This window comes from Serinus canaria, chromosome 1 (assembly GCF_022539315.1).
Source record: "Serinus canaria isolate serCan28SL12 chromosome 1, serCan2020, whole genome shotgun sequence".
Classification (NCBI taxonomy): Eukaryota; Metazoa; Chordata; class Aves; order Passeriformes; family Fringillidae; genus Serinus; species Serinus canaria.
In genome coordinates, this window is record NC_066313.1 from 105,771,176 (window position 1) to 105,794,504 (window position 23,329).

At 40.9% G+C, this 23,329-nt stretch overlaps 1 protein-coding gene across 1 annotated transcript in view; it reads left to right on the forward strand.

Annotated features, from left to right (window-relative positions):
- Positions 1 to 5,747: 5,747 nt before the first annotated feature.
- Positions 5,748 to 23,329, forward strand: part of PRRG1 (proline rich and Gla domain 1) — a 30,811-nt gene continuing 13,229 nt past the window's right edge. Inside the window, exons 1-2 of the mRNA XM_050974446.1 lie at positions 5,748 to 5,766; positions 21,937 to 21,986. Coding sequence (XP_050830403.1) covers positions 21,977 to 21,986 — 10 coding nt within the window. The 5' untranslated portion in view covers positions 5,748 to 5,766; positions 21,937 to 21,976. The remainder of the gene's footprint in view (positions 5,767 to 21,936; positions 21,987 to 23,329) is intronic.

Genomic DNA, 23,329 nt, shown 5'->3' on the forward strand with positions numbered 1-23,329 from the left:
AGATGCTTTCCAGGAGGTCAGCTGTTCAGGGTAATTCTTCCCCAGGGGCAGGAATTGTTAACTTCCCATTGTTCAGCTCCATGAAACTTCTGCTGATCCTTCCCTCCAGCCTGCCAAAGTCCCTCTGAGTTGCAGGACACCCATCTGGTCTGTCAGTCACTCACCTGAAGAGACCAGAAAAGAACTGGGGCCTTTAAATCACATCTCTCAATTAACAGCAATATAGCACAACAGAAGATTTTGTCTGTGTTTTGTTGTGAGGAAATTCAAGATATGTACTTGAGGACCATACAGAATTAATGTCCTTCTCTTTAGACATTTATTTACAATCAGAAAGCACAAAGGTCTGCATTTTATAAGATCATGTCAGTGGAATTCTAACAGCATGAAGTAACAAACCAAATAAGTCAATTTCCAGTCACATTTTTGTTGTCTTTTATATTTGGGATACTCGCTCTTTTTGTATATGCTTGCCTTGTCCCTAAATGTGTGTATCAGCTTTATAATGTCAACAGCAGAACAGACTTTAAGATGTAGCAAGGGTTCTATTTTGTTGAGATGTTCTGGAAAGACACTATAAACCACAGAAGGGAAATCTGAGTTGCTTGTGATGTGCTTGGGATGTTGAGATAGCTAGAACAACCTATTAAATGTAGTTGCATATTTATTTTTTATATCAAATGGGCTTTGCACAGGGTTTTAAAATAAAAAGTCACTAATCTATTTCCTACTCTTATTCTCTTAAAAGTATGGAAATACATTCCAAAGTCACAGGGCAGAGTTTAGCAGTGAATCCAAATCACTTATTTCCACAAATATCATGAGAACTGGGATTTCCCTAACAGTTTTCAGACTCTCTTTTTAGGATGGTATTATTTCATCAGCTATTTGGTTTTTTTCTAGATTTTAAGAATATTCTGAGTGTTTTAACATTTTTATTCAGTGAGAAACAAAGCTACTTGCAAGCCCTGATTAGGAAGTTGCTTATTCTGTTGCCCCAGCCAGGATCTGGGCACATAATCTTCAGTTCCAAGGTCAACAGTTGTCTTAAATAACTTGCAGTTCATGTCATACTGGGGGCTTGTGGTTGCTAATCTGTAGGGAAGAACTGTACAGTTGGAAGACCTAGCTTGTTCTTAAATATTTCTATTTGTTTGTTTTTCTTTTTCCTGTTGTGTTTTTTTTTTTCTCAGCACAGAAGAAATTGTGAGATACAGGATTAATCAGGATCCAAAAAATAATCATGGCAGTTTCCCAGGTGCCATATGGAGGCTACCCATCAAACTAAAATATGCATTGTAAAAACAATGGCATAGGACTTTTATGCAGCTTTCTCTTCATAATAAAGTTACAGAACAGAAGTAAGTTTGCAATTACTTTGTAATATTTGGCTCAGATCAATTGCACACTTGTATGATCTACAGTGATTCATGTGAACACCTTCACAGATGCAAAATGGTGCCTTTTGAGCAATTCACAAAACAACTGGAACATACATCAAATCCTGTCAATGTTTGGGGAGGGAGTGGAGCGAATCATAAATTAATTTTTGAAGGAACAAAGCCCTTTAGATGTGAGCAGTCATTCAGAAAACTAAACATTCCTATGTTGCTTTGCTGGAATAATGAAGGATTATTAAAAAATCCAAAATATTTGAATCAAGTTAATGTATTACACAGTGATATTTAAATGCACTTGAAAACAGCCCAAGAGTGTAGAAGTTGTGTGTGTGCTGTTAAGTTCCCAGAGTGCAGCAGGAGCTGCTGGGTGCAGCAGCAGCATTGGGGTCATGAGGAGGCATAGAGAACATCACTCACCAGGGAGCAGCTCCCCCCCTGACTAAAAGGGATCTTTAATGGGCTCTAAACCCCAGCTGATTTACCCTATGTGGCCGAGAGGATCCTGCTCCAGTCCAGATCCCAGGGCAGAGGGACTGGAGGGGGGAAGTGAATATGCTGGAAAATATCATCAGTTCCCCACAGCAGTCACTGTTTCTTTGCATCCTGCATTCTTGCATTGAAACGTCAGAAGTTTCAAAACTGGATGGCAAAATGAAGGGATAAAAGGAGGACAGAAAATCTATGCTGTTTTCTTGTCATCAGACTAACCCCTTCAGTGCTGAACTTCTTCATCTGTCAGAAGAGAAAAAAACCCAGAGCAGGAAATACCAAGTAGTGAGGACATTGGATCTGCATGTGACACAGCACTTTAGAAGCCTCTTGGCTTAATATTTGTTTGCTTTGTTTGATGGCAAAGAAACAATAAACCAGTTACATTCATGTGAAAAGTGTGATATCCTGAGAAATGGTCTAGTGCAGGGTACACATTAGCTGTGCAAACATAATGCACAGCATCAACAGGAAAACTCATATGGGAGTTTGAAAGGCAGCACTCATAATAATCCTTGGCAGTAAATCACACTTTATATTAATTTTATATTAATTTCCACCTTGGCCCATTTCAAGCAAGTTCTGTAAGTATCTTTACTCTTAACATATTGCTCACACAAAAAATGAGGAGATTTTGTAAGGCACACTTCCTTTATACGTGTACTCTGTGCCTAAATTTAGGGTAAATACAACAATATGTTTTTCTAGAAAAAAAAGTAGAGTATCCCAGCTATTGTGCTGGGACACAATTCTGCTTCCTTCCATTTTTTAAGTCCTGTCAGTTCTTTTACTGCAATAGCTTTTGAACTTTCATCTATTTTCAGACAAAACCTTGTTTCTCCCACTCTTTGTCCTGGTCCTGGGCTGCATTATAATAAAAATTTTTTCACCCCAGAAAAGTCTGTCTGAATCCTCACTTTTGTATCTATTTCTTCATGTTTTAAGAGTGGACCCCTGAAGGTACCCTGGAGTTAGAAGCAAATGTGTAACTGTCAATGACAATCTTTTCAAAATCAAATGACTATTTACTCGCAGAGATGAAAGCAGATTTGACCTAAAAATTATATTTTAATATTAATGATGTTAAAATTATTTCTGCACCATGACAGAATCTGGGAAAGAAATGAGGTTTAAAATGTGAAAACTGAGAGTCATTCAAACTCTCTAAATTGGAGCGAGATGGATTTGAAGGGTGGGCTGTTAGATGGATAAGAAAGTGGTTGGATGGTCACACCCAGAGAACAGTGATCGGTGGCTCAGAGTCCCAATGACATCAGTGACAAGTGGTGTTCCTCAGGGGTCAGTTTCGGGGCCAGTGTGATTTGATATCTTCATTAATGTCACAGACAAAGCCTTTGAGTGTACCCTCAGCAACAGGATGTTAGAGCCTGCCAGTGGTTTTGCTGCTGCTGTTCTCATGGATGTTTAAGTATTTATATGGAGTAACACCTCCAAGAAGTGGAACCCAAATGTTCCTCCCACGTATATAAAGTAGAAGAGTCGGGATTTGGACTCATTTTCAAAAATCCAAGGGAAGTACTAATACAGCAAAACTATTATCCATACTAATGGGCTTCTCTCTGTTCAGAAATTCCACCTTGGACAAGTAGTTCAAATTTTATTAAACTGTATCCTTAAAAACTAGCAACACTAAGGTTCCCCAATGAGTTCTACTCAAGTGCTGGTCTGTTTTCATGCCTCCCCTCCTTTCAGCAGGCTCAATGCCAGTTTCTCTCTTCCAATACAGCTGTGACATTTCTTGTCCTCTATTCCCAGTGTTTTCTAACATTTTCATTGCCCTTTTGATTTTTGGCCCTAAGCCTTCACAAACAAACAGTGCAATGCACCTGGAATCTAGGAAGAAAGTGCTGCATAATTATTAAGTTAAATATTGTCTCGTGACCCTTAGAGAGAATTTTTTCATCTATTGCTTTTCCTGGTTATTTCCCAACCACCTGCTCTTAAGTTAAACAGATATGGTTGAATACTGCAAATGCAAACAACTCCTAGCAAGTATTTGTAAATTATTACAGGAAACCTCCCTGTCTTCCAAAGAAAAGCAGATGCAAATTCCATTCTCTTGGAAAGAGCCTCTGATGGTGTGTGCCTCCCTCCATGGTCACTGCTGACCATTTGTTGTCAGGGCCTCAACAAACTTTCAAAGAGCAGAAGTATTTTGTCTCCCATTGATTCAAGGCATTGAAGTTTGTAGATAATTCTGTCAAAGAACTGTCAGACACACTAATGTAATTTCTTTTGTTTAAAACCTGATGGTCTCAGAGTCAGTTCTCAACTAACATACATATTATTGTACATCAAGGTTGATTAAAGAAGCTGAGACATGGCCTGAACTATTGCAAACTGTGTGTCGTCTTTCCATTCCCTCATCTTCTCTGTGACTGTAGTGCTACCTCATTCATTTTCTGCTCATTGTCAGCTGTCTCTTAATATAAAATAAAGTTTAAAAGGTCTGGTATACAGCATAGAAACCCACCAAAAATTCGAGCCACAAAAATTCATATTCATATTCTTCATATTCATTGAATCGGAAGACAGCAGCAAAGTAAACTTAAAAAAAAAAAAAAAAAAAGCTCACTGCATATTTATAGGGAACTTCAATTTCATTTTCATGGAATAAATGGTATTTTACGCTCCACACCATTTAGACCTCAATCTCTCTTCTGGCAAGCCAAGCTGTTATTTTTTGTAGATTGTTCCTAAGTCATTTATAATCAGGCCACGGCACCACTGAAAACAGCACCTTTGAAGTCAGGTAGGGATTATTAATTTGTTGTGAATTTTCTGAGGACCTTCATCTTCTTTCCAAACACATCCATTAAAAGTCATAGAGGTGAAAATGAAGGTACCAGCCACAAACAAAATTAAGCTATCAAACTCTCTGGTTTCAGATTAATTCTGGACAGTGCAAAAAAGCCAGCCAATCTTTACTTTTTAATGTAGAACATGATGTTTCAGGGTTCCTGAAATGCACCCTCTGGGGGTGAGGTCTGAGAGCACTCTAAGGCTCAGAACTCTGGGCAATGAACCCCACAGCTCCATTCAGCCACTCTTGGGAACAAGAAAGGGCAAAATCATTACTCGTGGCACCATTTCTAGGTCTCCATCAAAGATCAGAATCACCAGCGTGTATGTGTGTGTCTGTGGCTTCCCTAAAAGAAAAGACTGCATCTGTCTATACAAGTTGGATACTGTGAGAAATTTCTTCACAGAAATGGTAATTAAATATTGGAACACGCTGCCCCGGGAGATGGTGAAGTTAGAGTCCCTGGAGGTGTTAAAGGAAAGACAGGACGTGGCCACGGTCTGGTTGACAGGGTCGTGTTCAGTCAGAGCTTGGACTCGATGATCTCAGAGGTCTTTTCCAACCCAACTGAGTCTGTAATTCCGGGATACAAACCGATACAAACTTTAAGACTGGAAACACCAAGGCGGTGAGGCTCGGTGAGGCCACGGCGGCCGCGCCCGCGTGCCCGGGGAGTGCTGAACCCAGGGCTGCTACCGCGTGGAGCTCTCGATCGGGGGATGGCTGAAAGGATCACCCTGCCCCGGGGAGGAGGCCGATGGTCACCCTGCGGGGCCCCTGATGCCCGGGCCAGCTCTGAACAAGGATACCGGGACAATGAGCAGCGGGACACGGGCGGGCGCGCCGGGTCGCCCTCAGCCTCTCCCCGCCTCACAGCCGCCCTCGGGCTGCCGGGCGCATGCGTGGAGGCGCCGCCTGCTCCGCCGAGCGCGCAGCGGGCGTTGGGGCAGCGCGGGGTGGCAGCGCTGGCCCTGCTCCGCACCCGGGCGGCGGCGGTGAGTGCGGGTGAAGTGCGGGCTGGGGCGGAGAGTGCGGGCAGTGCGGGCAGCAACGGTGCGTGCGGGCAGTGCGGGAGAGGAGCGGGCTGAGGCGGAGAGTGCGGACAGCGCGGGGTGCGGGCGGGGGCCGCCGGGGGCAAGGGGCTGCCAGCGCGGGCACGGCGGGAGCGGTGCCCGCAGGGAGCGCCCGGGGCGGGGGTCCTGCACGGGGACCCCCGAGGGGAGCGAGGGTGGAACGCGCCCCGCTGCCCTCCGTCCCTCGCCGCCCTCCGGCGGCCGGCAGCCTCCCGCTAAAGTCCTCTCCGTGGGTTAATGCCGTTTCCAGTTAAGCCGGGGGAGCAAATGTGTGGAGTGTATTGAACAAAGGAAGAATCCTGCGGGATTTCTCTTTTGGAAGGGCTTAGCGACTCTCTCCAAAATAGGCAGCCGATGCGTTTTTCTCCGAAGTTTTAAAAAACACCATCCCCCAAAACAAACTCGCAGCCATCCGAGGCTCTCGTATTCTGTCAGAAGTTTTTTCCACTGGGTCGCTCAGAGGTCTGTGCTGGACAGGCGGTTGCGGCTCCGGCTGTGGCTGCTGGGCTGGGAAGGTGTGTGTGGGAATGAGCCGACACTTCGGGCTCTGGGGGACTTTTCCTAGGCCTGGTGCTGGCAAGGGAACAATTCATCCGCAGGAAACAGGAGGGGCAGAGGGAGCCTCAGTGCTACCACAGTTGAAGCGGGGATTCAGTGTTGCATTGGTTGGGGAGTGAGAGAGCCGGCGGTGACTGGGCTTGTTGGGAACAAAACAGAGAGGAATGGAGCCAGTGAGTAAAAGGAAGAAGACTGTAAGCACAGGAAAACACTTGAAAGAATTTCAACACTTAGAAGAATTTCAAGTTCTCATAGAAAATGTTGTGATGGGAAGAGGGACAGTTATGTAGATGTTGGTGTTCTAGATTAAAATCAAGACCTTCAATTTATTATTACTATTGACTGTGCCTGAAAAAAAAAACCCTAATTGTACTTTTTCTGCTCATTAACGCCTCCTTTGCCATCTTCTCCCCGTGCTGGCACCACTGTTGATACAGCAGGGGCAGGGAGTGGCACGGACATTATATTCAAACTGACCTTTTAAACACTTTTTCTGATTAACCCAGTTAGTAATCATGTCTGTTTACCTTTACTGCCATAGGGATGCTTATACTGGCACAAGGAAATGTGGTTGGGAGGAAAAGAGTTTTTTAGTTGTACATAAATGATTAGGTATGCGTGTAGAAGCCCTGTTTTTTAATGTACACCTGTGTGTTGTGCACACGGACACACACACCTGTGCGAAGGGATTGTGCAACTGGGAGGTTGAACATTCTGGCCCTTTTGTTGAACAGAGGGAGTGCCATAGATAAAGCCGTGTGGAGGAGGTTTACAAGTGCAAGAGGTGATGAGCAGTCTGAGGAGACTTACCTAGTAAAGGTGACTGAGGTTGCAAGAGTAGTTCTTGCTGAACCAGGGCAGTGAGATTAGAATCAGGGAAGAGGGGACAGGGAACTTGTGTGTAAGAGTATTTCATGGAAACAGGAGTGAGATTTTTACTTATCTGTTCATTTTCAGCCATCTCACTTTAACTTCTTTTAGACTAGAAAACTTCGTTTTCTGGAACAGATTAGGCTGGAACCTGGCATCATGAGTAACTCTGCATTCTTGGAACTAGCAAATATCAGGAAATGCCTGGGTGAAACTTGGATTATCCTTTTCTCACACAAGTTCATCCAGAAATTTGTGTCCAACTAGTGTACTCAAAAGAGCAAAACATTGCATCTGGTTGTAACACATGCAGGTGTTGAGATTATAACTTGATTATCAGTTTTCTTTTGAGAGAAGTGGATAGGCACACACAGAATAACTGTACTCATAGTGTCATTCCAGAAACACAAATAGAGAACTGAAGTTTTGAAGTTGGCTTTAACTCAGTCTCTTCATACATCTAGAACAAGCTACAGTTTTCTATTAAGTAAAAACATATTGTTTCTTGCATAAAAAAATCCTGTTGTACTCAGGAAGTGTTTTGGTCTCATCCTCCTTACTTTGGTTGTATGATGTCAAGATGTTTTCTTGATGTGACTCAAATCTGCATCAAATTCTGCTTTGACTATGGAATTACAAATTTCCTTGTGTCTTCTGTTGTGCTTATCAGCTTAGTATCTCAGTACTCAACTAATTCTCCCCTTAATTGAGAAAACTCTCCTAAAACAAGGAAATCATCCTCCCATTCCACGTGAAGAGTGAAAGATAAAACTGTGGAGACCAAATCTGGTCCAGGTAGGATCTGATTTTTTTCAGGGTATTGAATTCAGTTGTCCTCATTTATGTTTAGTTGCACAGGTGCAAATAAATTGAATGTCTGTTCTAAACCTATTCTGATTTTGCAAATCAAGCAGTCAGATTTTGGGAGATGCATCCCTAAAATAAAATGTATGTAGTTCGTGTCCACATTGGAACAGCATTTTTACGTTATTTATCTAGAGCCATGAATAAATTCTGTGGCAAAAGCAGGATAAAATATACTTCAGAACTGTGCTAATTTTAGACTACAGCAGTGTGAACCATTTTTGTTTGCTCTGTCATTTTAAACAGCTCCCTTTTCCTGTGATCCTCTTGTCCATCACTTTGTTCTGCCTGCCTCTGTGACCTCCCTCACTTGTGATAGTCAAATTTCCATATTCTTTTGGTGAGGCAGATCACAGGACCAATCAGGTTAAAAACAAAGACTCCTCTGACTTGTTTTTGGCTCTTACCTGGCCTGTAGAAACAGCTGGACAGGCAAAGGACAAGAGATGTGGTTGGTAGCACATGTATGAGTACTGGGGGAAAATGACCCCATTTTGCCCCTCTGCTTCCCTCTTCCATTCTTATATGTGTCATTTCTTCCCATTTACTCAACAAATTACACCAGATTCCTGTAGGCAAAAGTTCTAATTTTCTGGCACCATCCTGTTAAGAGCTTTTGCTTTCAGTTTGTCAGCTCAATCCTGAATATTGTTGCTCATTTTCATCTCTCTCTTTCATGACTTCCCATCAGCTGTGTTTCCAGGATGCTCTCTGGTCTGGCTGATGTTTCTTTAATGGTTGTTTTGCTTCAGCCTCCAAAGACAATCTACTTTCTCGCCCCCACCATTGCTTCCTCTCCTCTTCCACCTTATAAACAAAAGCACTTGCAGTGTGCAGTGGAGAACCCTACAGAGCTGGCAAAGGAGTGGCCAGAATGACCTAATGTCTCCTCTGTTCTCCTGCCAGCTGAGTTCCGACGTTGGTAACTATTTGACCTTTTAAAATCTAATCTGGCCATACCCAGACCTTTCCTTGTTTACCTTTGCTTGTCTTACTGATTCTTGTTAAGTAAAATTTGATACACATTTGTGTGAAATACACTTAACCCATTCTTTTCTTGCTGACACTTTTGATGGTGCTGATTATCAAATCATCAGTGTTTTAATCAAGGTTGCTGAATACTGTTATTAGAATAGCTACATTTCAAAAACAAAGCCTTGACAGATAAAGAAATTCCATGCTAACCACTTAAAATCACATCATGGATTTTGGCTTGCTAAGAAAACACATCTGTTGAGAGCTCTTTTGTGCCTATTTCAGGCTGTTGCTTATTTTTAATAATACATAATCACTATGTAAAATAACTTCAGCTTTGAATAAAAGTTAGGCCTCTGTTCAGAACTACATTTATAAAATCAGACAAGAAATACATTTGCGCAGCCCACTATACTGGAGTTAGCATCCAGGGCTGAGACATGCACCTTGTAGTAGCACAAGAAGTGTTGCCCATTTTCAAACCAGGAATGCTGCTTTGTGCAAATAGAATACTTTTTTTGACCACAGATACCTTTGCATGAGGGAGAGACAGACTATCCTGTAGTTGCATCTGGAAAGATCTTTGAGATCCCTTGCATTTTACACATTTTTACCTGCTCAGTGGGGTGTTTCATTTGAAGTGTTTGAATCAGCCTTCTCATGTTGCTTCTGAAATTACTTTTGAAAGCTGGCATCTCATATTGGAAGATCACACACTCAACATACTTCCAGTTTTTCATCTTGGTGGTCAGTCTGTTCCAATAAGATTATTCCAAGAGTGGTCGAATTAAGTGATGCTAAAATCCAGAGGCACCATGTGAAGCATAGGATGGAAGTAATTTGTCATACATAAAACTTAATCCCAGTGAAGTATTCATTTTGTCACCTGAAACTGCAGAAAATCTATATTAGCAAGAACTTCAGGGTGGGTGAGTTTTTGCTTGTTTGTTTGTTTACACCAAGAATTGTGGTAATTCTGGATATTCCTGTTTTGCTGAGCTCTTTGTTTTCTTGTAGTATAACAATGGATGGACCAGTTTCAAGATTACAGTAATTCTTCATTAAAATCCAAATCACTAAATTAACCATTTAACATAACTGTCTAAACTGTAATATTTATTGCAATAAGCTGTATTTGTAAATGTTTCCTGCTTGACATTGAAGAATGGCTCAGAAGGTGTGAATCTGTTAGCTCATTGGTCTGAAGGCAGTTTATGGAATCCTTGCAGGAAAACTCATAAGTGGTGGCTTCAACAGACATGTGAACTTTTGCACCTGGCTGTTTCTCCAGGTTTGTCAGTGAGTTGTTTACTGACCTTGTGTTTATTCTTCAGCTTTTTTTTTTTTTTGCAGGTTGTAACTCTTACTATTTACTAAATAAACCTGGGAGGAGAAACAATTTTCTGTTTGTCTTTCTGTCCCTAGTCTCCGTTCTCATGGCTATTGGGAATTGGAAAGGTTAAATGAGGTTTCAGTGTCAGAATTAGTTAAATCTCCTGCTGGTTTTCCTATAGATTTCTCCTGTGGCAGCTGAAAAGAGGGCAGTCTGTGATATTTTATTTCAATGCTGCTGAGCACTTCTGAGTATCAGGAGTGGAATGGACTCACTCTTGTATTTGCTGTTTGCTGCTGTTGGTTGTCAGAGCTGTGGGCAGCAGTGAAATGAAGGCCTGGCCTATTGAGTGTGCGGCTGCGTAAGCGGCTTAACTCATCTAAGCTTCTCCCCCTGCCTGAAAACAGGAGTTCTTCTTTTTCCACTCCATCCTTGCTGGGGTTTTGCATTTCACCTGCTTCCCTGGTGTTCTGCAGGCAGCTGCAGCAGGGACCTGATCTGTTGTATTTTAAAACAAGTGAGAAGGTGAACAAACTTGTCTTTTATGGAAAGGCCACTTAGGGTGAGTGACCTGTAAAGAAGAGCCCAACTACAAGCTCATCAGAGCAGCAGTTCTCAAAAAAGGAAGAAGTATCAAAGCACTTTCACTGTGGCTATTTGTTAGGAACTCTTGGCAAAAGATTTGATCAAAATTTTCATCTCAGTCTCAGAAAATTTTATGATTGATGATTGATCTCACTGTAAATTTTTTACAGTGAGATCAATCATTCAGTGGAACAACCTCCCCAAGAACAGGGGGGGATCCCCGTAATTAGAGGGTTGGTTTTGCATTTGGGTGCTAGATAATCTCATCAGGGCTGTCTTCCACACAAAAGGTTGGACCAGACAATCTTTTGACGGTCCTTAGCCTCTCTGTGGTTCAATGAAACTGTTTGTATGGGTGAAGCAATCTACACCAGAAATACACAGGGTGGAGATGCACCTGCTGAGGGACAGCACATCTGGGATCTGTCCAGTGACTTCTGCAGTGTATTACATATGTGAATGAGTTACCAGACCTAAAAAGTATCAGTGGTGTATTTCTTGCATTAGGAGACTCCTCCACATTTTCTGTGTCCTGGAGTAGGTATTCAGGTTTGTGGGGGAATAAGGGAACACCCTTTCAAATCTTTCAAGAACAAAATGTTAGACATGTTAGATCCTAGAGGATCTGTCAGTTATGAATGAAGTTTTCAAGAGCTATCTTTGTTTTATTCTGTGTATGCTTTTGACACAACTAAGATAAATTACATCTTCGAACACAGTTAATTGCACACAAATTTGACACATCAATTTGGCATGTGAGTTTTAGGAACTTCAATATGAACATCCTCTGAGTTGTTTTTGTTACATGCATTTTTGTGCTTCCCACTCGGCAGAATGGGTTTTGTACTGACTCCCTTCATAAGGAGTAGAAGAGCAACAGTAGAATTATTGTTTTAGTTTTGGGAGCTGCTCTACAGTGTTTTACAGTGCTGGAAAGTGCAAAAAATTGTTTATAAGTATGACCTGATACTGGTAGGTATTTATTGATCCGCTGTGACTTAAAGCCTCACTGTCATCCTTATTTCCTCATAAATGAGAGTTTGAATTAGATGTTAGTTCACCTTCCAGTGTTTTCTCCAGTTCAGAATGCCTCAATCCTCTAGATCAGTGTCCTTATTCTAGGAAAACTGCCATGAATTTAAGGTTTTCTACTGCTCCATAGTAGTTGATTGGAAGGGACCATGAGTAAAATTGTTGGACTAGAGGTCACAAGGGATGCAAAACAAGCTCTCTGGGAGGTTGGCTTTGGTGGCAGATACAGTCTGGAAAATTCACAGTTGCTTTCTGTGGCTGTCCTGAGGAGCAGAGCAGTGGAGAGGAGAGGGAGGTCAGTGGGAGAGGGACAAAGCTGAAGTGCAGAGCACAGAACTGCATCAGCCATATCAGGGGGCTGATCCCCAGTGAAGGGTGGGTGGCAGTGGCAGGAAAGGAGGAGAAATTCCTTGACTCCTCTTCAAGGCTGAAGTCAAAATGTGTTTTGCTATACCCTAAATGTGTAAATGAGCTTTGTGGGTAGGTTTGTTCAAATCCTACTCAGAAAAAAAATTTGAGTGCAATGCAGTAAAATAATTTATGCATCTTGATGTGTTTGAAAATTCAGGTAAAGTTATGTGAGAAATAATGGGCGTGGGTGTTGAGAGAAGAAAATAAGACTATTTAGTATTTAAAATTTACCCTTCCCCCCCATAGTTTGTAAGGCTCTTTACCTTTCTGTTTTACTGCAGCTGCTCTGTGCATTCTGGTGGTGCTCTCTTCATGCAATTCCCCAGTGTGACAGAAAACTTAATAAAATCTCTAAAGGAGTTGTGTCTCATTATCTTTTGCCTAGTTACCATATAATTCAATAAGATGAAATATGTGTTTATGACCCTCTCATAACTTCTCTGCAATTTGATTTTTGGTTGACTGGAAAAGCCCATTAAAACATGCTCTGAAGTGTTGTCATATATGCATTGCTTCAGGGGAGGACAGGCAGGGTGGAAATTTATATTAAAGCATGCTGACAGTGTGTAAATATTGGACGAGAAGGCTTTGTTTGCACATTTCTCTTGCTTAGTTTAGCACTTCACAAAGGAATTACTTTTTATTGGTTTGGGGTTAATTTTTCTAAATTAAATAGGGTGTTAGACATTGGCCTACCAAACAAGTGCTAAATGCAGTTTCTGTATAGGGCAGAATGTTGCCTCATCACAGAAAAACACAATGAACTTCATTAACTAGTAATCTTGTGTTTGCTATAAAATTATTGCACACAAAATAAAGATGCCAATGTGAAATGACCCAAGTTCCTTTTTACTGCAAAAATGCATGTTCTGAGATCTAGAATCTTTCTGGGTTTTCTTAATAGCTACTTGAAAAATACTGGTAGTTTAGGGGTAGTCTGATTTTTAAAAGTAGCTGTTGCTGCTTGCCTCTCACAATATTGTAATAATTCCAAGAAAAACTTCAGCGAGTTGAGGAAAACCTTTTTTAAATGTATTGAATTGTCCGGTATCTCTTTTTCTGTGGAAAGAGCAGACTTAAATATTGGATACAGATTAATATAGTTGGAGGCTGAATCTTGTACAGCCAGTTTGTGTTATTGGAAAATCTGTGAAGGTATTATTTGTGACACTTGGGTCATGGTTTTGCTTTATAAGCTGTGTTGGGGAAGAAAGGATCTGTAAGAGTTTCAGAACAGGATAAATGGTACATTGTTAGCTTTGATCTTGTGACCTTTTCTGAGCAGACAACACAGTACCTGTAATAAAATGACATTTTTTGTGAATGGACTGTGACCAGAGACTATTCCTTGGCCCTTCTCTTGCACGTCTAGAGAGGTATAATCTAAAATAAAGACAGTACTCTTTTCCTTCCCTACCTAACCCATATATGCTTTTAAAAGGCAGAAAGCACTGTTACACTCTACTTTCTACTTATTATGAATGTTTTGATGTGTTGATTTGGGAGACCAGAGGCAATGAAAAAGAGAGATTGTAGGTAGTGACTAGGACCTTTTAAGAGACCATAAGCCATCTATCAGCTCGATTTCTGGTTGTGTCATGATGTTATGTGCTGACATTTACTCCTCCAGTCCTAATCCAGTTTTAACTTAGGAGAGGAACTGGATGTAGTTACCCATTTCATACTGGGCTCCTCTCTTTTCACAGCCAGTAGTTACCAATATAAGCTACATCTGGAGAATTGTGTTATAGTAATCACTAAATCACACCCTCATTTATTGATTTAATTTTCATGTTTTAATCTATTTCTACTTTTGTCCTGAGCAGCATCCTATGGCAGCAATTTCCATGAATTATACATTATGTGAAATTTCAGGTGCTTTGGCTTATTTACATCCATGTCAGCTGTCAATGGGTACCCTCCAGTTTCTCACATTGTGGGAAGTAATGGCTGGCTGCAGTGTGTTGCATTTGTTACAGTTCCATCAGCTGAAGGTCTGCCTTCTCTGAACTGAGAGGTTTGTTACACAGTGATGATTTAAACACAAAGGATATTTTCCTTCTTTCCAAATAAATAGCAACATGTAATTTTTCATCCATATGCAATGCAGTTTTCAGCTGAAGTTGGGAGCTGCTAACTGTTCCTCAGTTTGTTGTCTGTAAAACATCAGGAGTTGGTCTGAACTACAAAATCAAAGCTGGCTTGTTTGTAATCTAGAGAACAGATGAAAATGTTTCATTTGTATGAAAGCAGGGACAGAATAGGGTAGGAAAATAAGATAAGTGCACATTCGAAGCTCCTAATTTAGGGAGGCTGTGAGTGAAAACATTCTGCAATATTCTGATACAATTGAAGTGGGTTTTTTTCCTTAAAAAGTGCTAGGAGGTCCATTGATAATTTTATCTTACTATAAATTTTAAAAAATCCATGATAGATATTCAATAAGTAGCTGTCACTTCACTAGTACAACACAGGATTTATCAATGCATTATGTAACACTTCGACCACCTGTAAATGTGTACCAAAGGGATCATGTACTTTCTCTGGCTTATTATGTATTGACTTTGTATGTTGCTTTATTATTTTCAAAGCTGGTAACATTTGGTAGAGGAAGTTTTTGAAAGTATCAGTAATAAACTGGATCATAGTGATCATAAACTGGATGTTAATTTTGTAATCTGTAATTGCGAGTTTCCATTCCTTAGGGAGGTGTGGGAAGAATGTACTTTTTTGGTTTGGGAAGTGAGGGCTGGCTAGGTTGTCTCACAGTTCTTGGATTAGTTGTCTCTGTGTGTCTCTTTTTCTGGTGTTTCTGAGCAACTACTCCAGTATTTCAGGTTTTTAGCCCTAGACTGGGCCCTGTGGTGTCCTGTGTATTAGCAGAATATAATTTCTGCTTCAAGAACATAACTTTTGAAGACAAAAGACAAGCACATAGACTGCTTCAGAAATCTCTTTGTGTGAGATTTTTTAAGAGGTTTAATTGTTTCATTTGGTTTTTAGTTTGACAGAGAGCCTCACATTACCTTTGTTTTTGTCAACTTATTTATCAGAGTAATTTTGTAGCCTCACAGAAAGTTTTTCCCAAACATTCACTATCGCCTCATAATCGAGAAATCATTTTTATAGAGGTTTCCTCCTCCACTACTTACTGCTGTGAGTGTGGTCATACAGTGCATGTTGGGTGTATCTGCAGTAGCATTTTGGTTCAAATGAGGATTCTTCCAATTGTCACTACTTACCGTGCTTTGGTTTGCACTGCAGAAACGTTTCAAAACACTCAGACTGAGATATTTTTGAATGAAGGCAAACCAGAAGATAAACTCCAAGATCTGCAGTCCCACTGCCATACAGTGCTCAGCTCATGAAAGCAAATTAGAGTTACCCCAAAGCAGAGTTCTTGACCTGTGTTGTGTGTATTGGGTCCTCAGCACCAGCTGTTCAGCTCTTCAGGTGCACTCTTAGTGCTCTGCATTCCTAGCTAATGGGAGTGTAGTCAGGATAGAGATCATTATTATGCACTTAGAGGTTATTATTCATGGCCACTAAAATTGCTTCAGATCAAGAGTCCAGCTATTCAAGCCTGAGTTAGAATAGATGATATCCAAGTGGTCGACAAGTTAGATTTGTCAGCTGGCACCCAAACACTAATTAGGGCAGGGAGCACTAGATCTAGAGTCAAGCTGTGTTCCTGTCTCTTACCTTTTCACCTTTCCCACTATTAATCTGACTTCCCCTCCATTCCCTAATGTGCTTATCCTTGTTTTCCAGCTGCTACCTCAAATTCTGACATCTCATGTGTGCTGGCAGTGCTCCTTCCCTCTTCTCATCTCTTTAACCTACTTGAGTTGTCCCCTTGCAAAGGGCTGTGGGGCTGTGCCTGCTTCTGGAAGTGGTGTTTGCTTCCTGACTGCCCACTTCCTGCTGGCAAAATAGACAATGGTTTCCAGCTGCTGCTGCAATTGGTAAACCCATCTTCACTTCACTGAGAGCATTAATGGGTTTTCTCTGTTCTTCTTGGTCATTGATTTTCATGGAAAATGTGTGGGAGCAGGAAGAAATCTCAGTGTCAGATTTAGTTAAAAGGTACTGGCAGAGGAACAGAATGTGGAATAGGTCAGTGACACAGCATCAGTTTTGTGTCCAAACAAAATCAGGATAAAACCACATCCTACTGTGAAAACTTTGTTTAATTGTTCATCACTCTCACTTGAAAAAGGAGAGGAATTGGTTATTGTTATATCAGCATTTCAATGGATTGCCAAGTTAAATGCTCTAGATTTGATTTCCTAAGGCATAGGAGATTGTATAACTTAAAGCAATGTCTTCTGACAGTAGCTTACAGAAGAGTGAGGTGTCTGAAATTCTACTCTACAGGCTGCTCAGAAAGGCATGGTCTCTTGAGGATTGGTGGAATTCTGGTTTCCACACAGATGGTTATGTAAGTGTTCAGTTATGCCTCCCAGGAACTGCCCCACGTGGTCCCCAGGAGTTTTAAAGCAATGCAATCCATCAAAATTCTCCCTCCCTGTAAAGAGTTTTGTTACTTCTTCCAAATGTCCTGCTTGCCAGGATGTATCAGGACAATGTTCTTGTTTGGTTTTGAAAGGGAAGGGAAGGAAGAGATAGCTTATAGCACTTCTCCCTTTGAACCTCTGGAACTATCCAGAAAATAACCAGCCAGAATATTGCCACAGCTTAAGCAGAGCAAAAAGCTCTGAGTGAAGAAGGGGTAATGAAGTTGAGGCAGAAGCTCAGACTCAGTCTCTCCAGCTGCAGTTCTGTCCAGCTGCAGTCCTGAGGAGCTTCCTTCTCTCTGCTCACAGGGTGGTTATGTGCCCTTTGCATGCTCCTTCTGTGAGTAATAATGTTTCATTGGGTTTAGAGTGCAGTGGCAGTCTGCTAAGTGCAGGTTCCTCTTAGTGATCTGGTCTGTAGTTTTGGGTGCTTAAATTAATGGTGATGTTTTGTAATGCTGTGATCAAATAGCATATACAAAGCTTAGATCTGTTTTACTCTTGTCCCATGTAGTCTGAGATGGGATAAATCTTTTGCATCTTCACCTGATTAAGTAGTTTCCAAAGTGTTCCCTCCCTCTCTATTTCCCCCCCATTCCCTGGAAAACCTTGGTTTTGCAAGCAAACTGAACTTAATAAATAAGGGTTCTGCCATATCCTATGGAATTCCTGTTCAGAGAAAAATCAATCTATTTTTCCAGCATTTGAATGTGTGCAAATTCTTTGGTACACTTTTCCTGGGGAGAAAGCTCTTTGGAAGTAGATAACTGTAGATGAAATTGTACTCTTTCCAAGCATGTAGAAGACATGGTGCCAGTGGGATTTTTAGGTAAGCACATGACACATTCTGTATAAATGGCTGTTAGATAATTAAATAGCTTCACAGGAAGTCAGATTGATAATGTTTTAATATTTCTTCTAAACAAACCTTCCCCAGGAATGTTTCAGGTGTTTCATTGCAGCTGGTTTGGGACTGAGGAGCTAGAACAGGAGTGTTTATTTTTAGACTGAATGTCTACTGATTTTTTAGGTAACAGTGTCCCTGGATTGGACTTACTTTCATGAAAAGCACCAGAAGAACCTAAATATTGATAACTTTAAGAAACTATGTAGTTTTTGGGTTTCATGAATTGTACAGATTACAAAACTAAAGTTAACAGCTGTACCACTTGCCAGAGTTCTGTTGCAGCATGGAAAAAATACCACTTTCCCCTTCCCTACCTGGATGCTGTCATGCACATCCCTCCCCAGCTGGCAGAGGAGCAGGGGGCCTTGCAGTATTTTAAGTCCTTTTTAACACAGCAGGTGAGAAACTAGTTGAGGGAAAATACTACTACTACTGCTTTACATTAGCAGCTGTAGTATTATTATTAGCTTTACTTTCCCTTCTCTTCCTCCTCCCTTCCCTTAAGGACTCGCTTTGTTCTGGATGTTCTGTATCCTTGGAGCACATGACAGTGAGGGAGAACAGTGCAGGCAGTTTGTGTGCCCTCAGTCAGATCCTCTGTCCTTTAATGGTACGTGCTGCACACAAGTTGCCATTAAGCTTGAAGTCAGGAAATGTACTCAGAAGAGGTGTGTGCCTGCCAGCCAAAGATGGTTATCCTAATAAATGCAACAAAATCCTGCAGAAACACTGTCTTAAGACAGCAGCTTTTAATTCTGAAATTAGTTACCTTCCCAGTTTGAGAGATTGTCACTGCTAGAATATTATTGCCACCTTTGGAATTGTGTATACAAATATTCTATGCTTTATGCTTATAAGTAGTGTATGCAAGATTTGGGTACTTGCAGAATTGAGAAAAAGAATATTTAGGTTAGTTGTGGAAAGAAACGTATAGCTTGGTTTGTTATTTCAGTATTAATTCTTCTTTGGTTCAGGATGTTTCTCCTTGGTAAGAGGCTGCAGCTTGTTGGTGGTGAGCAGGCCCTGCTGGTAAATAGCAGGGGTGGTGTTGGTGTGTCTCCTGGGCTCTCTCACAGGCTTTAGAATTCAGTGTTTCCCACTGAGTCATTATAATTCCTACTAGAAGTGTGTGGTTCATTTTTGTTTTGCTTTGTGTTTAGGTATTCTACAAGCAGGCAGTCAGGAAGGTCATGTATTGGTTAGATCAGCTGTCATTAACTCAGAATTGGACACTCAGCATGGGTCTAGGGCCATACAGCTGTCCACTGTGTTGTCACACATCTAAGGTGATATATAACCTTATAGAAGATGGATAGAAGAGGGGTTCATGAAACAACAAATTTTGGTGTTTCAGTAAGGTTTGTGAAGACTTAAATGCAGGAAGCTAAGTAAGGAGTTGGACAGAGGAATAAATGAGTCAGTAGTAAGTCAGGATGCTCCTGTGGTGTGACCAGCCCTTTTCTGCTTTATTAGCTGGCTTATGATGCTAAAAAAGGTTTTTGTACTTGTCTTTGTTCAATCCCTTCTTCCAAGCCACCTTTGAACTATTTAGTTAGTTTCAACCCAGAGTGTCAGTGTAGAGGACCAAAGTGTAATTAAACTCCTTCCCTTTAGGGGAAGGGACTGTTAATACAGGGTAAAGTTGTGATTTGTGGGAGCTTGGAAATGAAGAAGTTTGAGAGGAAAGTCAGGAGAGAGAAAACACGTTTGTCGGAGAATGGGCAGAATTCAGGGAGCTCTGAATGCTTGTAACTGCTGTAAAAATCTAATGTGGATTGATGAAGGGAAGTTTCTGCACTACAGCCACTGACTGAAAAGCTGTATTTGATATTTCCTGGAGAAGGGCATACTGTTTCCTTCTGTAATGAAGGAGGTTAAGTAAAACATAATTTGTGTTCTGCAGTCACTTCAGCAACTCTTTGTCACTAGCCCCTAATAAAATTCCCTTTGAAGAAATTAAAAGACATTCTGCCTTCTCTGTTTTCTTTTTTCTTCTCCCTGTGTTTTCCCCATTTTCCCAACCTGTGAGTCAGTCTTCTGGTGTTCATTCCCAGAGAACATGATATGCCAAGTACCAAGTGCCAGGTGCCAAGGCAGAGGCAGTGACTTGCACTGTTCCTGGTGGAAAACATCCCATAGCCGGGGGGAGGCACAAAGTCCCCTTTTTCCCAACACAGTTCCAAGTAGGCAGAGCCAGCAGAGGGGTTGTGACTCAGGGGTGTGGATGCTTGTGTTCTGTCTTGGGTTTTTGGGGTTTTTTTTGGATGTTGTAGAAATCCACACTCAAGTTTTGTTAGAAGAGTGAAACATTAAAGAATAACTGAAATTTATTGCAAAGAAATGACCCCATTCAAGAGGGGAAGCATGGGAAATGTATGTCTAATTCCCTGCATTGCTGCCACTTGTCAGAGCGAGGGAGTACTCCTGGCTGCTGCCTCTTCTGTTGATGTGTGTTTATCTGGAGGGCTGATGCTAAACCAGCTGACTGAAACTGGTGGGTAATAAATGGCAAAAGAAAATAATCATGTAACGGGTCAAGAAAATAGACCACTAGCCAAATCTTTCATGACCTGTTTATTCTGATAAGTTTAGCAGTTTCTTCATCACAGCTATTTGGGTTGTGACAATGTGACTAATCATTAAATGACACTATTTTTATTTTTATTCAAGAAGCAAAGGGCAAAGCTTATTTGTTTTGGCATAGAGTAATCTGCTAAGAAAAATTCCGGGTATTAAAAGAGGTTTTATATACATTTTTTTCTGAAAAAAAAAATTAAGCCCTCTGCTTCTGTCAACCTACAATACTTAGCAACAACAAGCTATAAACTATGGTGGTGAGATTTCAGATTGCCTTAATGTCTGCTCTTTATTCACATTTATTTGTCTTTACAGAGGTTTGATGAACTTGTTTTCAAATCATTTGCTCCTTCATCCCTTATCTTGTAGTTCCACTCCTGCAGTTTTGTTAGCAGGTTGGGATGTCTTCATGGAGCACCATTTACCTCAGCCTGCAAGAACTGCAGTCTGCTCTTGCATGATGAGTTACAGTGTTGGGCAGGCCAGGCTGGGAACATTAGCTTTCCCTCTTTGTTTATTACAACACCCATGGCCAACCTATTTTACAGAAAGGTTTGCTTATGAGGGTTGGGATTTATGGAAAGTGAGGACATTTGGGTGCTGTGGTATGTTGATGTGTAACCTGGCCTCTGAAGACTGGTGCTAACCCTCAGGAGTAGGTAATTTATTAAAAAAAAACCCTTTAACCTTGTGGTGTTCTACTAACTTGGTTAGGCAATTGCACCTTTCTCTTACTTTGTTGAAAGCTTTTATATCCCTGACTTTTCCCATACTAAAAAAGACTCCAAGGAGCTGCACTACTCTTGCTCCCTCCAGATGCAGTTCTTATTGGCTCTCTGCCTGGTGGGTGCAATGAGCTTCAGGCACTTTCTCAAATGAGAGCATCTCCTGTCTGTTCTCTTTCCAAGATGAGGTACAAAGTACATGTAAGTTCTTGTAGGGCAGGTTGGGATCCTCTCATGTAGTGCAAATTCCTGTGCCAAATCACAGTCTTGTTCTGCCCTTGAACTTTATGCAGGCATCCTGTTTTAATCAGTACCTGACTCCAAACGAATTTCCATGTGTTCTCCCTGATTTCAAAAATATGATCTATAGACTAAAGATAATGAGTTGACTTGATGATCTCTGCAGAGTAAATTTTAGTCTTAGTTAAGGTATAAGTTATTACAGTGGAGAATGTAATACCTTTAAAGTTCAGTTAGGCAAAACAGGTTGCATTTTGTTTGAAATGATACACACCCTCTTATTTCATATTAACTTTTTTGATATTCTGAATTTGAAAAGCCTCAAAAAATGTTAAAGCATTCACCATTTCAAAGGTTATCTTTTTCTTGGATAGGTTTCCTATGCTACTGAAATCAGCCTGCATGCAGTACTGGTACAACTCAAAAGAGGGGTTCATTTTGATCATGGAGTTTCGAATACTGATGTATTAATACCAGTATTTGGGAATCAAGAGAAACTTGTCCAAGTTGATTGTAATTCGCAAACTCATCAGGATATTTGCTCTTTTATTTACAGACTTGATATTTGCAAGTTCCTGGCCTTGACAGCAATCACCATGGATAGTGGTAAGTTTAACCTACTGATGAGTGTACATTGTCCATTATTTCCTGTTAAGGAGACAGGAACACACCCCAAAACTGTTCTGCTCATAATCCCAGTCTCTTTGCACACAAGATGCCCTCTGGCATTGAACTGGCTTTGATGTTACAGATGATGCAGAACTTCACCCACACTGAGCTGGAGTCATGCAACTGTTATGACAGAGTTATTATTTGCAGACCATAAAAATCATCACAGCCTTATTGTTGCCCTTTGAAAGCTGGTTGCAGAATGAAGACCACAGAGATGAATTTACCGCCTTGAGTACTTTAGTTTTAACTGGTTTTAAGCTTGTCTCTGTAACTCTTGATTCTCAGAGCAGAAGTCACTCTTTAAACTTCATAAGTAAAAGCACAAATTCAAACCAAATGGATTTGTTAAGATGACCTAGAGAAAGATGTAATAGCAGCAGCTTCAAATTTAGAGCTAAAATGCTTGTTTGTACTATTTAGTGGTGTTTTTAGTCTGCTTAGATGTTGGTAAGGGGTCAAAAAAGGAAGCTCAATACTGGTCTCAGTGGAGCTGGTTTTGGTGTCCAGGCTGCCCCTGGCTTTGCTTCGGCAGCACTGAATTCAATGTCTCAGAATACTTTTCCCATGCTGCTGTTCCCTGTTACCTCTGTCACTACAGACCTAAAGCCTTTTTCCTTTCTCTGTGACAGCTTCAGCTGGCAGGCTGCAAAATATTTATCCTCTTGTGTCTGTGCCTGGCTCCAGTTCTAATTGAATTTTACCTTGGTAGAGTATCCATTCACTACTAGGATAACAGGCAGGCTTTCCAGAGGGTGTGTAATAACTTGATCTGACTGTATTGTTCTCTTCAATAATAATAAGTGAAACTAAGTCTTTGGAAGCTTTTTGATACATAAAAACTTGGTAAAAGCCACTTATTACAGTTACATACAGAGCACAAGCATGTCTGAAGAAATGATGTATTCAAATGGATTAAATTTGGTAGTTGTATAACTTCATCTATATCCTGCAAAAACTGGGGAAGTAGAAGAGACTTTGGATGATTTATGTCTTATATAATGCCAAAATAATGATTTTGACTTTTCTTTTATCTTTTATCTGCTAGTTAATCTCCTTAACAAAGTGAAAAAGTGACTTATCTTGCTTCATTTCTTTATTCTTACACATGCAAGTCTTCCCTGATTATGTTGAGCTCCACAGTAAGAGCTGCAGTGAATTCAGCCATGCTGTGGCTTAGCTAGGTGGGCATCCAACCCAGGTAGGCTTTTTGAGCACTCCTATTCTACTAAAACTGAGTATCTTCATGATTATGGTCCTGGAATACTAAGAAGTCAGAG